The 12966-nt window shown below is 31.8% G+C and overlaps 1 protein-coding gene across 1 annotated transcript in view; it reads right to left on the reverse strand.

Annotated features, from left to right (window-relative positions):
• LOC114327420 (dynein axonemal heavy chain 2) overlaps positions 1 to 12966 on the reverse strand; it is a 221610-nt gene that overhangs the window by 20563 nt on the left and 188081 nt on the right. Inside the window, exons 47-50 of the mRNA XM_050642537.1 lie at positions 10528 to 10712; positions 4527 to 4726; positions 3372 to 3538; positions 3122 to 3268 (exon numbers count right to left, since the gene is read on the reverse strand). Of these exons, the coding sequence (XP_050498494.1) occupies positions 3122 to 3268; positions 3372 to 3538; positions 4527 to 4726; positions 10528 to 10712 (699 nt within the window). The remainder of the gene's footprint in view (positions 1 to 3121; positions 3269 to 3371; positions 3539 to 4526; positions 4727 to 10527; positions 10713 to 12966) is intronic.

Genomic DNA, 12966 nt, shown 5'->3' on the forward strand with positions numbered 1-12966 from the left:
AGTAAAATTATATTTTAAATAAATAAATTTAAAAAATAACAATAAAAAGGCCACAAAGTCAAAATATGCAACAGAAAAAAAGTTACGCGACCTTATAGACGAGTGGTACTCCCCCCCAAAAAAAAACGCTCATTTCTAGAGATATCAACCACGGTGTGGTGAAAGGCTAATTTTGGTCTTACTTTATACTTTTGATGGTGCTGAAAACGAAAATGAGTTTTATTTTGAATTTTAGATGGGGAAACATTGTCAAAATCGCAATTTTATCCTAAAAATAAAAAAAAATGAAATCACGTTTTTCTTAAAATTAAAAGTTACACCACTTTTTTCTATAAAACATTTTGTTCTCTGTACTCTAGATTTTAACTTAAAATTAATTAAACAGCTAAATTTCAAATTTTGTTACTCAACTTTTGCGATTAAACTTTGCAATTCAAGAATCTGCACCTTTTACTTCAAACAATTTATAACTTTCTTTATGGCAAGAGAGAAATATTGAAGCAGGTCCCATTGTCTTTAGAAAGGTGAGAAATATATACTATAAAAATATCAGAGAAAAATATTACAATGGAACAGAGTTGTAGCAAATTAAACTCAAAAAAACGTGATTTTTTTTATTTTTATTTATTTATTTTTTTATGTTTCCCCACGTAAAATTCAAAACAACCCTAATTTTAGTTTTCAGCACCATAAGAAATATAAAGTATGACCAAAATTAGTATCAGTATCTCGAGAAATAAGCTTTTTTTGGGATGTGCCGCTCGTCTATAAAGTCACATAACATTTTTACTATTGCATATTTTAAATTAAATTTTTTTGGAAAACTTCTTCATGAATTTTATTTTATTTCTGTGTTAATTAAAATTATAAACTAAAAAGTTTGTCACTCAACTTTTTTAAGTAAACATGAAACTAACGAAATCTGACGACAAAATGTTTAAAAATTAACAACTTCTCTTTTAACGTGTTGAGTCATTTTGGACAAATCTCATTGTTATTTAAATGCTTCAAAGATAACACAGTAAAATTTTCAAAAGGAAATATTTACAGCGACCAAAAATACAGTGCGTTAAAATTGAAAAATCATCAAAATTTATTTTTTGCATTTTTGCATAAAATTTGATTTTTGAACATGTTCCATTAATTCTAGAAAAAAATTAACTCCATATTCGGATTCAGAGACCTCGAAAACATAAGGAATGACGAAAATTTGTCATTCACCTTAAAGTGGATTTTTGTGGTCGGGATAACGTAATTTTAATAGTTGCTGCCGCATGCCGGTCACCAACCGCGCCCACTATTCAGTCAGTCGACTACGCCCGCTATTTTTTACTTTAGTCGGAACGCAAAATACTCTGTGTTTATAACACTCCTATTTAAACAATTTTTAACATTTTTTCTTACTAAAAACTTTGTTAAAAACTTTGATTTTTTTATAAAAGATTGGTTAATTTCAGCTCTTAATGTTAATTAACGTAACAGTGATTTTTTCAAAAAAGGGGCTATCTGAAACCCCAAGGGTCGTAGTACCTAAAAATTTTTTTTGAAAGTTGTGTATTTTAATTAGCTTTCCGTATTTTTTATTGCCATTTAATTTGATCTAATTTCTACGAAATTATTGTAATTGTTTATAAGCTTAAAAACTGCTATTTATTAACAAATAATTTTGTGTACGTATATGTAATTTTTTTTTACTTTTTTTTTCATAAGCTGTTAGTATACATCTTAACGAAGGAAATGAGCCCCGGATTATTGAGATACATTCAGCCATATTAACTGGACAAGCCTCAGAAATTAGCTCGTTTTTCAAAAAATTTTATAAACAAATTCAATTTTACGAAAACTATTTAACAGATCTGGACCATTTTTTGCACAACATTCAAACACCATAGTGCCCCCAATTTTGGGTATATTAAAACGTATTTTAACAAACAATAAAATTGTTATTAACTATATTCAAAAACAGTGATTTTGTCATCCGTTTTGCAATAACTTTTTTGTTTATTAACCGATTTTTATTTAGCGTATCTCATTCGATGTATCTTTTTTTCTGAGAAAGTTACCTGTGGACGTCAAATTTTTAAATAAACAAGTTTTTAAGTTATGAGTAAAAAACTAAGTTTGACGTTTTGATTGTTTATTTAAAAAATGTTCCACTAAAAAATTGATGAATCCAAAGATGGTAGTCTTTTTGTAATATCTCATACTACACATTTCAACTGTCAAACCTCGTCTTTTCCGTTATGTCTAGTAAAAACCTAACTTGATTGGCCTAATATTCGTAAATAAACTTGGAGATCTAATAATAAAAAATCCAGAAATAATATTGAATTTTAAAAAAATCTCTAGAAAGGGGGCCATGAGTTGCAATTGCGACGTCGGTATGAGGGGCGCGCCAGGTTTCCCCAACACGACTCTATCTTATCGGCAAAGTCTACGAGAAGTGTACGTGTAAATTGAAGCTGTAATTACAAAAAAAGAAATATGTATGTCTTTGTACTCACTTTATAACGCTTAAAAAATTACGGAATGTGGATTTCAATGCATATTTTTTTATAATTCTCGTATCAAAGTTACGCGTGAAGTTAGTCGTATTGATGACAGTTGGGGAAACATGGGCGACCCGGTATGAGAAAGGGGCCAACTGTAAACGACGCTTTACGACGGAAGCGGGGGAGGGTATTAAAGACTCCAAAATTTTTACGACGTAGTTTATGGATCTTCCCTTACATGGCAGAAGAGAGCGCAACTGTTCCCAGGTTAAGACAAATTTATGGAAACTATTTTGGAGTTCAAAATAAGACTTATAGGAGATATAAGGGCATGTTCTTAGAGGAGACCGGTAGAGAACATTTCACATTTTCATGAAAGGTAAAACCGAGGGCCCCAGAGAAATTGGAAGCAAGCAGAGGTCATGGCTCAAGAAGTTTTTATCCATACATAGACGATGGAGGGCTCTGCTGGATCAGTATGACTAGAATTAAATGCTAATGCCACATCGGAAACGATAGGTTAGCTAATCTTTAAAAATACTTAAAAACTCCGTTAGTGATCAACTCTCACAAATTGTAGGTGCTTCACCGATTCACCACTTCACCTTCAGTCAGTCTCACCTACTCACCGATTAAAGGTAGAGTTTCGGGTTCGGTGTGTATATACCACTGCATCCAGTCTCTCTGATACTGCTCAAATGTATCGATGACTCCGTGAAAACCTTGAAGTTTATCCAACTCAGTAATGTTATCCCAGGCAATTTCACTTAACCATGCTAAAAAACAAAAGAAATCAAGAAAACTCTTGTCCTTGAGTTTAAAGTATAATATAAATAATATAAATAAAATATAAACAACTCTTTAAAACAAGAAGATTACCAGAGCATGGGTTGTCCACTTGCTTTGTTCTATCCAATACGACGCCACCTTTTAACAGAAAGTCGTATTCGGCTTTGACAATTTTTCCTTGGGCCTTTAGTATTTTCATACACATATGGAAAGAAAACAAAAGCTTGTGGTGTTCAAAAAGTGCTCTGCAAGTATTTCTAAAACAGTACAATCACATTTAATAAAAATTTATATGAGGGGTATAGAAGCAAAATTCGCCTAGTCACATCTATCAAAATTTTCAGGAGACGTGAAAAACCATTACAGAGGACTCCTGCGATATTTTGAGCTTTCTGCTTGATTTACTTGTATTCCAGTATTAGAAGAATACAAAATAACAAAATATGTGATATGTAGTTTTAGTATAAAATTAGTTTTATTTATGGACATGGCGGGATTTGCAACAAAATTTAGAAACTTTGGATTTGAAATTCCCAAAAAATTCGGAACAACGTGTTTTTAAACTTCACTTAATAAATTATTTTAAACATTAGACTCTTATTACTTAAAACACATTTATTTGTTAATATTTATTATTATAATTATTGTTATAAAATTGAAAATAACATAAACTCATAAAAAATTTGCGGTAAAGGGTAAATCACGTGTCAGTCCAAACGTTATGCCATTGGTCAGACTGGACTTGGCGGTCTTTGCAACTTTATTTTTTTTACAAGGCGGGTTTTGAACTTTAAGTGTATTTTCTCCTTTAAATTACTCCGATTTAAGGTGGGATTTGCACCTAAATTATGTTTGAACTTATCTATGTACACACAAAGAACAAATTCCCGTGTCAAACGAAAATTTCACAAAAATGTGACTTGGCGGGTTTTGTATCTATACCTCTCATATAAAAAACGAATGCAAGACTAAAATACTTAGGTATTCTATCTACATTTATTCGTTGTATTTTTATACTGATGCATTGTTCTTATTATTTTTGTATGATTGACATATTGTGGAGTTTTTTTCTTTGAAAAAAAGTAACTGTATATTCAGTTATACGTTTTTTGAGACTTTCATCTGTTTGACCAATATAGAATTTTGGATATATAACTCATAGCATCTATAACCTATCTCATAACTCATAACAATAACTCATATTACAATGAGGAAATGGATAAAACAAAAAATGTATTAACTTACTGGTATACTGCAAAGGTATGGTATTCGTTCATAAGAGTGATCCTCTCTGATAGTTCATTCGATTTTGGACTACGATTTATGGAATTTATGAACAGAAGAATATAGGCATCTAGAGCGAACTGGTACATCGGATCTATTTGGCCCATATCGTTTAATACGAAAAACAAAATGGAGGCTCTATTTGCTGACGGTCTGTAGCCCTAAAAGATTTAAAACGGTCTTAACTCTGTCAAATAATTGCTTAAATTATCCTCAAGTGGCTGCTATGCTTGTTGGGTCATTGCGATTTTTACGCCATATAAACTAAGAATGTATCCAAGAAACCATAAAGATTGAAAAACGGCTGAATTGTCCAAATAAAAGAGATGCCAGCACCCGGTTGCCTTCGACATGGACACCTCTTCTGAAGAAAGCATCTCCCGGTCCACCTACCAATCAAAATCTAGTCGTCAGGAATCTTCTCACCAACCCCATGTTGGCGCCAACTCACCTTGTCAGTGAACCATATTATCGACGGTATAAATGAACCGTCCGTCATTCCCAACAGCAGTATTGCAGTGAACAGTAAAGAGTGTCGTAGTGTCTGGGGACTCAGAAGAATGAGACCCCGGAAGCCCTGAAGATGACCTCAGAGAGGAGGTCGAAAGCTCGGCCCTGTGTATATTGACGCGGTTCAACCCGGAAGCCTGCTTAGTTTTTAGACTGTAATGCTTATCTCGACTTCTTTTTTAAGTGCCATTTCCGCGATGGAGGTCGGCAATCATCATAGCTATTCTGACTTTAGAAACAGCTGCTCTGAAAAGTTCATTTGATGTACATCCATATCATTCTCTCAGACTGCGCAGCCACGATATTGTGCGTCTCCCTATGCTTCTTTTTCCTGGAATCTTTCCCTGCATAATCAATTGGAGCAAGTTGTATCTCTCTTTACGTGTAATATGTCCGAGGTATTCTAATTTTCTTGTTTTGATGGTATTAAGATTTCCATTTCTTTATTCATTTTTCTCAGAACCTCTTTGTTTGTGACGTGTTCTGTCCACGATATTTTCAGAATTCTTCTGTACACCCACAGCTCGAATAATTCTAGTTTTTTCATTGATGCCGCATTCAAGGTCCAAGCTTCCATTCCATAAAACAAAGCCGAGAAAACGTAGCACTTAGCCAACCTAACTCCTGGAAGTAATCACCTGTGTAGTACATTCTTTCACGGTTTTTGCGGTAAATTTTAAAAAACCGCTTGAATTGAGATGAATTTTGGCATACGCATAGCTAACATGTCAAAGAAAAAAGTGATATTGTGCCGATGTGTGCTTTTGCCCTGGGGGTGACTTTCACCCCCTCTTGGTGGTGAAAAAATATATGTCAAAAGTAAGTCCGGAAATAGATAAAGTAATTTTAAGTAACTTTTGTTCTATAGAGTTTTTTCGCCAAGGCAACACTTTTCGAGTTATTTGCGAGTGAATATGTTCATTTTTCAACAAAATAACCACGTTTTTAGACGGTTTTTCGCAAATAACTCAAAAAGTAAGTATTTTGTCGTATTATGTGCTAAAAAAACGTTTTTAGCAAAAATATAGCCTGTAAAAAAAAAATAAAAAAAGTGGTGTACGCTTGAGGTCTTTGGACCTCGTAGAACCTCGTAGAACATAGTCCAATGAAAAATAGGTTCATAGTCGCCAAATTTCAAATAGGCTATTTCAACGTGAAATATCCAAAAAATAAAGCACTTTTTGGGGAAAATCTATTATATCTTTTTAAAGTGTTTAAAAAAGCTTTATTTCTGTTTTTATAAAAAGTTTCTGGCATCAAATTTAAGCAAATTACGCTCAAAATAAAGTTGCTCCCTTTTGTTTTGGCAAAAAAAATCGGGAAGATCACCCCCTAATTGGCAACCTAAATGGAATTAATCGTTACTGTTCCACAAATTATTTTACTTATGTTGTGTTTATATGATATGTAAGTTTCATTGACTCAAAGTGCTTATTTTTGAAAAAATTTGGTTTTAAAATAAAATTTTTAATTTTGTAAAATATGCTTTTTTTCAAAATAACTTAAAAATTGTTAGAGATACCAAAAATCTCAAAAAACAAAAAAGTCGGTATTGCTTTTCTGAATATCTTGTATTTTTTTGTTTTTCTGTAAGACAAAAATTGATTAAGATTTGGTGTTTCTAAATTTTCATACACTCGTGATCAGTGACTCGTTCAAGCCCTTTTAACTACAGCTCTTGCAAAAATAAGGACTTTGAACCGATGAAACTTACAAATCATATAAACAATACATACACGAGTAAAGAAACTTGTGAAGTGGTAACGGTTAAGTTCATCTGAGATACTAATTAGGAGGTGATTTTCCCGATTTTTTACCAAAAAAAGGGACTAACTTTATTTTGAGCGTAACTTGTTTACTTTTGATGCTAAAAATTTTTTTTATAAAACAAAAATGAAACCTTTTTTAAACACTTTAAATAATTTGTAATGAGTTTTCCCCAAAAAGTGCTTCATTTTTGGTTATTTCACGTTAAAGTATTCCATTTGGAATTGAACGAATATGAACCTATTTTTCATCTGCTATAACTCTGCTTTTACCAGGTATAGAGACCTAAAATATACACAATTTTTTTCAGTTTTTTGCGCTCTATATTTTTGCTAAGAATGTTTTTTTCGACAAAATACTTACTTTTTGAGTTATTTGCGAAAAACCGTCTAAAAGCGCGGTTATTTTGTTGAAAAATGAACATATTCACTCGCAATTGACTTAATGAAAAAACTCTATAAAACAAAAGTTACCTAAAATTAGTCAATTTATCCATTTCCGGACTTACTTTGGACGTATATTTTTTCACCCTCCAGAAGGGGTGAAGGCCACCCCCAGGGCAAAAGCACACATGGCACAATATCATTTTTTTCTTTGACTGGTTAGCTATGTGTATGCCAAATTTCATGTCAATCCAAGCGGTTCTTTAAAATTTAGAGGTTTTGCATTATTTTACCGTTAAAGAACGTACTAGTGGAGTTGATTATTGTTCCAAGATATGCATATTGGTCGACTCGTTCGACATTGGATCCGTTTATAAAGATATTCTCGTTATTTCTTTGAGTTTTCGATATTCCCACAAACTTTGTCTTCTTGACGTTCATTGTTAGACCGTATTCTTGTCCAAATTCCGCTATTCTGGTCACCAACCTCTGAAGATCACCAATATCCGCATATATAATGCTGTTAATGGGAACTCCATTTACCTTTATTCCAGCTGTTTCACCCTCAAGATCTCTTCCGAGTAGGCATTAAAAAGAATTGGCGACAACACGCATCCCTGTCTCACCCCACGTCTGATTTCAATCTCCTCTGACAGCTGATCGGTAACACGTACTTTTGCTCGTTGCTTATAGTACAAATATCTTGGCTATGCTTTTTGGGGTGGCGATTAGGCGATGCTGGTTTATTACGCAATCAAATTTAAAGCGGACTGTAGGAAAATATTAACAAAAAAAAGTCTTACCTTATTTTAACTGGTAGGTCGAGAAGTCTTCAGTTATTGGTAAGGTGAAGGAAGGAGGGAGAAAGGGTTAATTTATTTTTTACTATAACTGAAACCGGCGTTTTTTGGCGACACTGGATAACTATGCGAAACGACTTAACAATTTGAGTTGTTCTTACTTACTGAGAACCACGACTAGTTAGTACTAACGAAAGGTAATTAAAGAGAAAACAAAAAATTTAGTACAATATCTGGGCAAGAAAATAAGCCAGGTACTTCGAATGAAATAAATTTAATGAGGCCAAAACACTTTTTTTCATGAGCATTTTTCAGTGCGTCAGAAATGATAGAAAAAAAGGTAAGTCTGTGATAATATACATTTTAGTGACATGACATTTTAGTTAAATCTGACAGTTGTCACATTTTATTTACAATTTGGCATAAAATCAAATCAATTGTGTTTATTGCATTTATATAATTAGCCCAATAAATGACCGTTTTGGAGTGTAATTTCCAGGGGCAACTCCGAATTGCATGAAAATTTGGATTTAGGTTCTACTTACCCTCCACTTCAAAGTTGAATTTGTGCCGTTGGTTGCTTTTACTTGAGGGGTGACATTTACCCCTTCTCGGGGGGTGAAAAACGCTTGTTTAAAATAAGGCCGGAAAAGGATAAATTGACTTATTTTAAGCACCTTTTGTTCTATAAAGACCGTTCTTTTCAGACCGTTTTTCCCAAATAACTCAAAAAGTAAATATTTTATGGAAAAAATATTTTTAGCTAAAGTGTAGCCTATAAAAAAACGAAAAAAATGGTGTACCAGTAAAGTCTACAAATTGAGTAGAAGCAAAGTTGTAGCTCATGAAAAATACGTTATTTTTCGTCTAATTCCAAATAGAATAATTCAACGCCAAATCACCGAAGAAATAATCGTTTTTCGGGAAAACCTTATTAACATTTTTAAAGTATCGGAAAAAAAGCTTATTATTTGTTTTTACAAAAGTTTACAGCATCAAAAATAAACGAGTTACACTGAAAAATAAAGTTGACCCCTTTTTTTTGGTAAAAGAAATCGTGAAAACCTCCCTCTACTTAGCACCCTAAATGAAATTAATCGTTTGGCTTTACCATCTATTTTAACTGTATGTGTATTGTTTATATGATCTGTAAGTTTGATTGGTTTGAAGTGCTTATTTTTGAAAGCATTTGGTTTTATAATAAAAAAAATTTCTAAAAATTTTTGAAAAATTTCATTTTTTCAAAATAACTTAAAAAGTATTAGTGATAAGAAAAATCTTAAAGAGTAAAAAAATGTAGGTTTTGCTATTATAAATATGCTAGTTTCATTTTGTTTCTCCGTAAGACAAAAATTGGTTAAGATATGGCTGTTCAAAATTTGCATACACTCGTGATTAGTGACCCATTCAAGCTTTCTTAATTATAACCCTTTCAAAAATAAACACTTTAAACCGGTGAGACTGACAGATCATATAAAAAATAGATAGGTAAGTAAATTGTTTGTAAAGCGGTAGCGATTAATTTCATTTCGGGAGCTAAACACGGCGAGATTTTCATGATTTTTTACAAAAAAAAAAGAGGGCCAACTTTATTTTGAGCGTAACTCGCTTATTTTTAATGCTAAAACTTTTGTTAACAATTAAAACAAAGCTTTTTATAAACACTTTAAAAAAGTTTAAATGGGCTTTTTCCGAAAAGTGCTCAATTTTTCGGTGATTTCACCTTGAAATATTCGATTTGGAATTAGACGAATAAGAACGTATTTTTCATGAGCTACAACTTTGTTTTTATTTGATTGATAGACTTTACTGATACACCATTTTTTTGGGATTTTTTATAAGCTACACTGTTGCTAATAATATTTTTTTCGATAAAATATTTACTTTTTGAGTTATTTGCGAAAAACCGCCTGAAAACGTAGTTTTTTTGTCGAAAAATCAACATTTTCAATGGCAAATAACTCGAAAAGTATTGACTTACGTAAAAAACTCTATAGAAGAAAAGTTGCTTAAAATCAGTCAATTTATCCATTTCCGGTCTTATCTTGGACGTATGTTTTTTCACCCCCGAGAAGGGGTGACTGTCACCCCAAAATTAAAAGCAACCAACGGACAATTTCAACTTTGAAGTGGAGAGTAAGTAGAACCTAAATCCAAATTTTCATACAATTCGGAGTTGCCCCTGAAAATTACACGGTATCGCCGAATTTCCCGTTCATTTACTGGGCTAAATGGTATTTTCATTGATTTGTATGTCTTATAAATTGAACAGATTATATTCGTAGATATATTATATAATTAGTAAATAATTTTTTTTCGATTATAGCGCCATCTATTGACAACTAGAATAAATGTTATAAATGTTACCGACTAAATGTAATCACCGACGTGCGTTTTTTTCTGTCACATGCAATTTAATGCGTTAGAAAGAAATCGAAAAACTGTGACGCACTGAAAAATCCTCATGAGAAAAAGCATATAATACAGTTAAAACATATTTACCTCCCTTGCAGCATCAATTTGCACTTCAGTAGTTTCAGATATCTCCAAACTTCGCTTCACTGTCTCCGAAGTGGCTTTGGACACTTGTAGAGTGTCAAAGAGTTCTGCATCTTCCAAAAGTGATCCGCGAGATTCGGCAAGTAACCTCAACAACTCGTTTTCTAGATCCATTAAGGTTCTTTTACCTATAAATATAAATTGTGATAAAAATATAAAAATACTAAGCTTACTTTTATGATACATATTTATAGACCAGTAAGGATCTGTGAAAAAACGTCTATTTTTGGATGTGAAAGGTGGCATTCGGATTTTTGCAGATAAAGTTAGGTGACACCTTCAGTAATAATAATTGACTTATGCTCCTTCTCAAATATGCCCGGAACATTAATAAATAATTAAAATATTTAAAAATTTCGAAAAACGTCGATTTTTTTTTTGCTTTCTTTGCTTATAACTTTAAAACGATTCGTTTTGGAACAAAGTCGTAGAGAAATAAAATAAAGATAATTGAATTTTGTATGATATACGACTGGTCAAAAATGTCTTAACTTATTACCTTTTCTGCAATATAGCAATAAATACAAAATAAGGGGGCAAAATACGCCTGTAGTTATTCAATGTTTTTAACCACTTTGGTGGCACTTAGAACCTTAGTAATTCGCTTAGGAAATTCTTTGTAACATACTTAAACCGTGCACCGAATTTCATTAAAATCGACCTAATAGATTTTGCATAATAAATTTGCAATCTAAATGTTTTTAAAAAAGTTCAAATTTTTTAAAATCTTTCTGAACAAAAAGTAGACGATTTAGAAGTTGTCTATTTTTTTTTACATATAAAGAAGTGCTCTACCTATCTAATAAACTTTACAGAATTAAAATCAGATTATTTAAGGGGCCTCAGCAATGTTTTAAACTTATAAACAATTTTTTGGCTTATAAACAAATAGCTTTGTTTAATAATAAAAAAATTAATTTTTAGCAATGCAAATAATTAAAACCGGTATAATTTGACTTAAACTTTCAAATGCTGTCAGCAGAATTGCTATTTTATTTTTTAATCAAAAGTTATTCTCGTTCAAAAATTGCAATTTCTCGATTTTTTGAAAGTTCCACTGCGTTTATCTCGAAAACTATGCATCCTACGAAAAAACTTGTAAGAACATTTTTTGCTTAGAATTTCCCAAGAAATACAAAAAAAATGTTTTATTTTGCGAAAAATCGATCTTATGTAATGTCTCAAGTTCTTTGTTGATAACAATCTTATCGACATCCGGATCAACTGTTGCCCAAAAAATCGTTTTCTACGGGTCAAAAAGTACATAAAAATCTTGGGTAAGTCCATCTAAATAAAAGAGCCCGTAGCACCCCCTCCTGGCCACAGGACTAATTTGTTTATAAGCCAAAAAATTGTTTATAACTTTAAAACATTGCTGAGGCTGCTTAAACAATCCGATTTCAATTCTGTAAAGTGCATTAGATAGGTGGAGTGCTTCTTTATATGTAAAAAAATTGACAAATATTTGTATGTTCTAGTTTTTGTTGTGCAAGATTTTAAAAAATTTTAATTTTTTAAAAAAAGTTTAGATTGCAAAATAATTATTCAAAATCTAGTAAGTCAATTTTAATGAAATTTGGTGTACGGTTTTAGCACATTACATAAATTTTCTCAGCGAATTAGGAAGGTTCCAAGTGTAACCTAAGTGATGGAAAATCATTGAATAAGGACATGCTTGTTTTTCCCCCTTATTTTATATTTATTGCTATTTCGCAGCAAGAGTGATAAATTAAGACATTTTGAACCAATCGCATCTGATAGAAAATTTAATTATGAAATTTTTTGAAATTTTTAAATATTTTTTTTTTTATTAATGTTCCGGGCATATTTGAGAAGGACCATAAATCAATTATTATTAACGAAGTTATCACCTAACTTTATCCGCAAAAATCTGAATGCCACCTCTCACATCCACCTAAAAACAGATCCTTACTGGTCTATTATATTAACCTAATACATCTAGGTTAAGTATAAAATCTCCGAATTTTTAGAATAATCTTTTTTTGAGAACGATTTCCGGAATGGAAATCGAAACGTCAAACATTAGTTACCTAACTAAAAATGTAGGTAAATTTCATTACACCAATAATTGTGGCTCAATCCCATATTCAAGTCGGGAGAATAAGGACCCCGTTCAATACTACTTAATCTTAATAATTTTAAAAATAAAATCAATGGGAAAATCCCATAGTTGGCTGTATACCATAATTTAAATAACTCATACAAAAGTAAAAACTTCAAGTTGTAGACTGGTATAAAATCGTTTATTAAAAACTATCTAAAATGTCATCCAAATGGATTGCAAAAGGTTTTCGTTCTAATTCAGAACATCTTCAGTGCATTCTGTTTTGAGGTGGATGTAAGAGGTGGCATTCGGATTTT

The sequence above is a fragment of the Diabrotica virgifera genome, chromosome 2, assembly GCF_917563875.1.
Source record: "Diabrotica virgifera virgifera chromosome 2, PGI_DIABVI_V3a".
NCBI lineage: Eukaryota > Metazoa > Arthropoda > Insecta > Coleoptera > Chrysomelidae > Diabrotica > Diabrotica virgifera.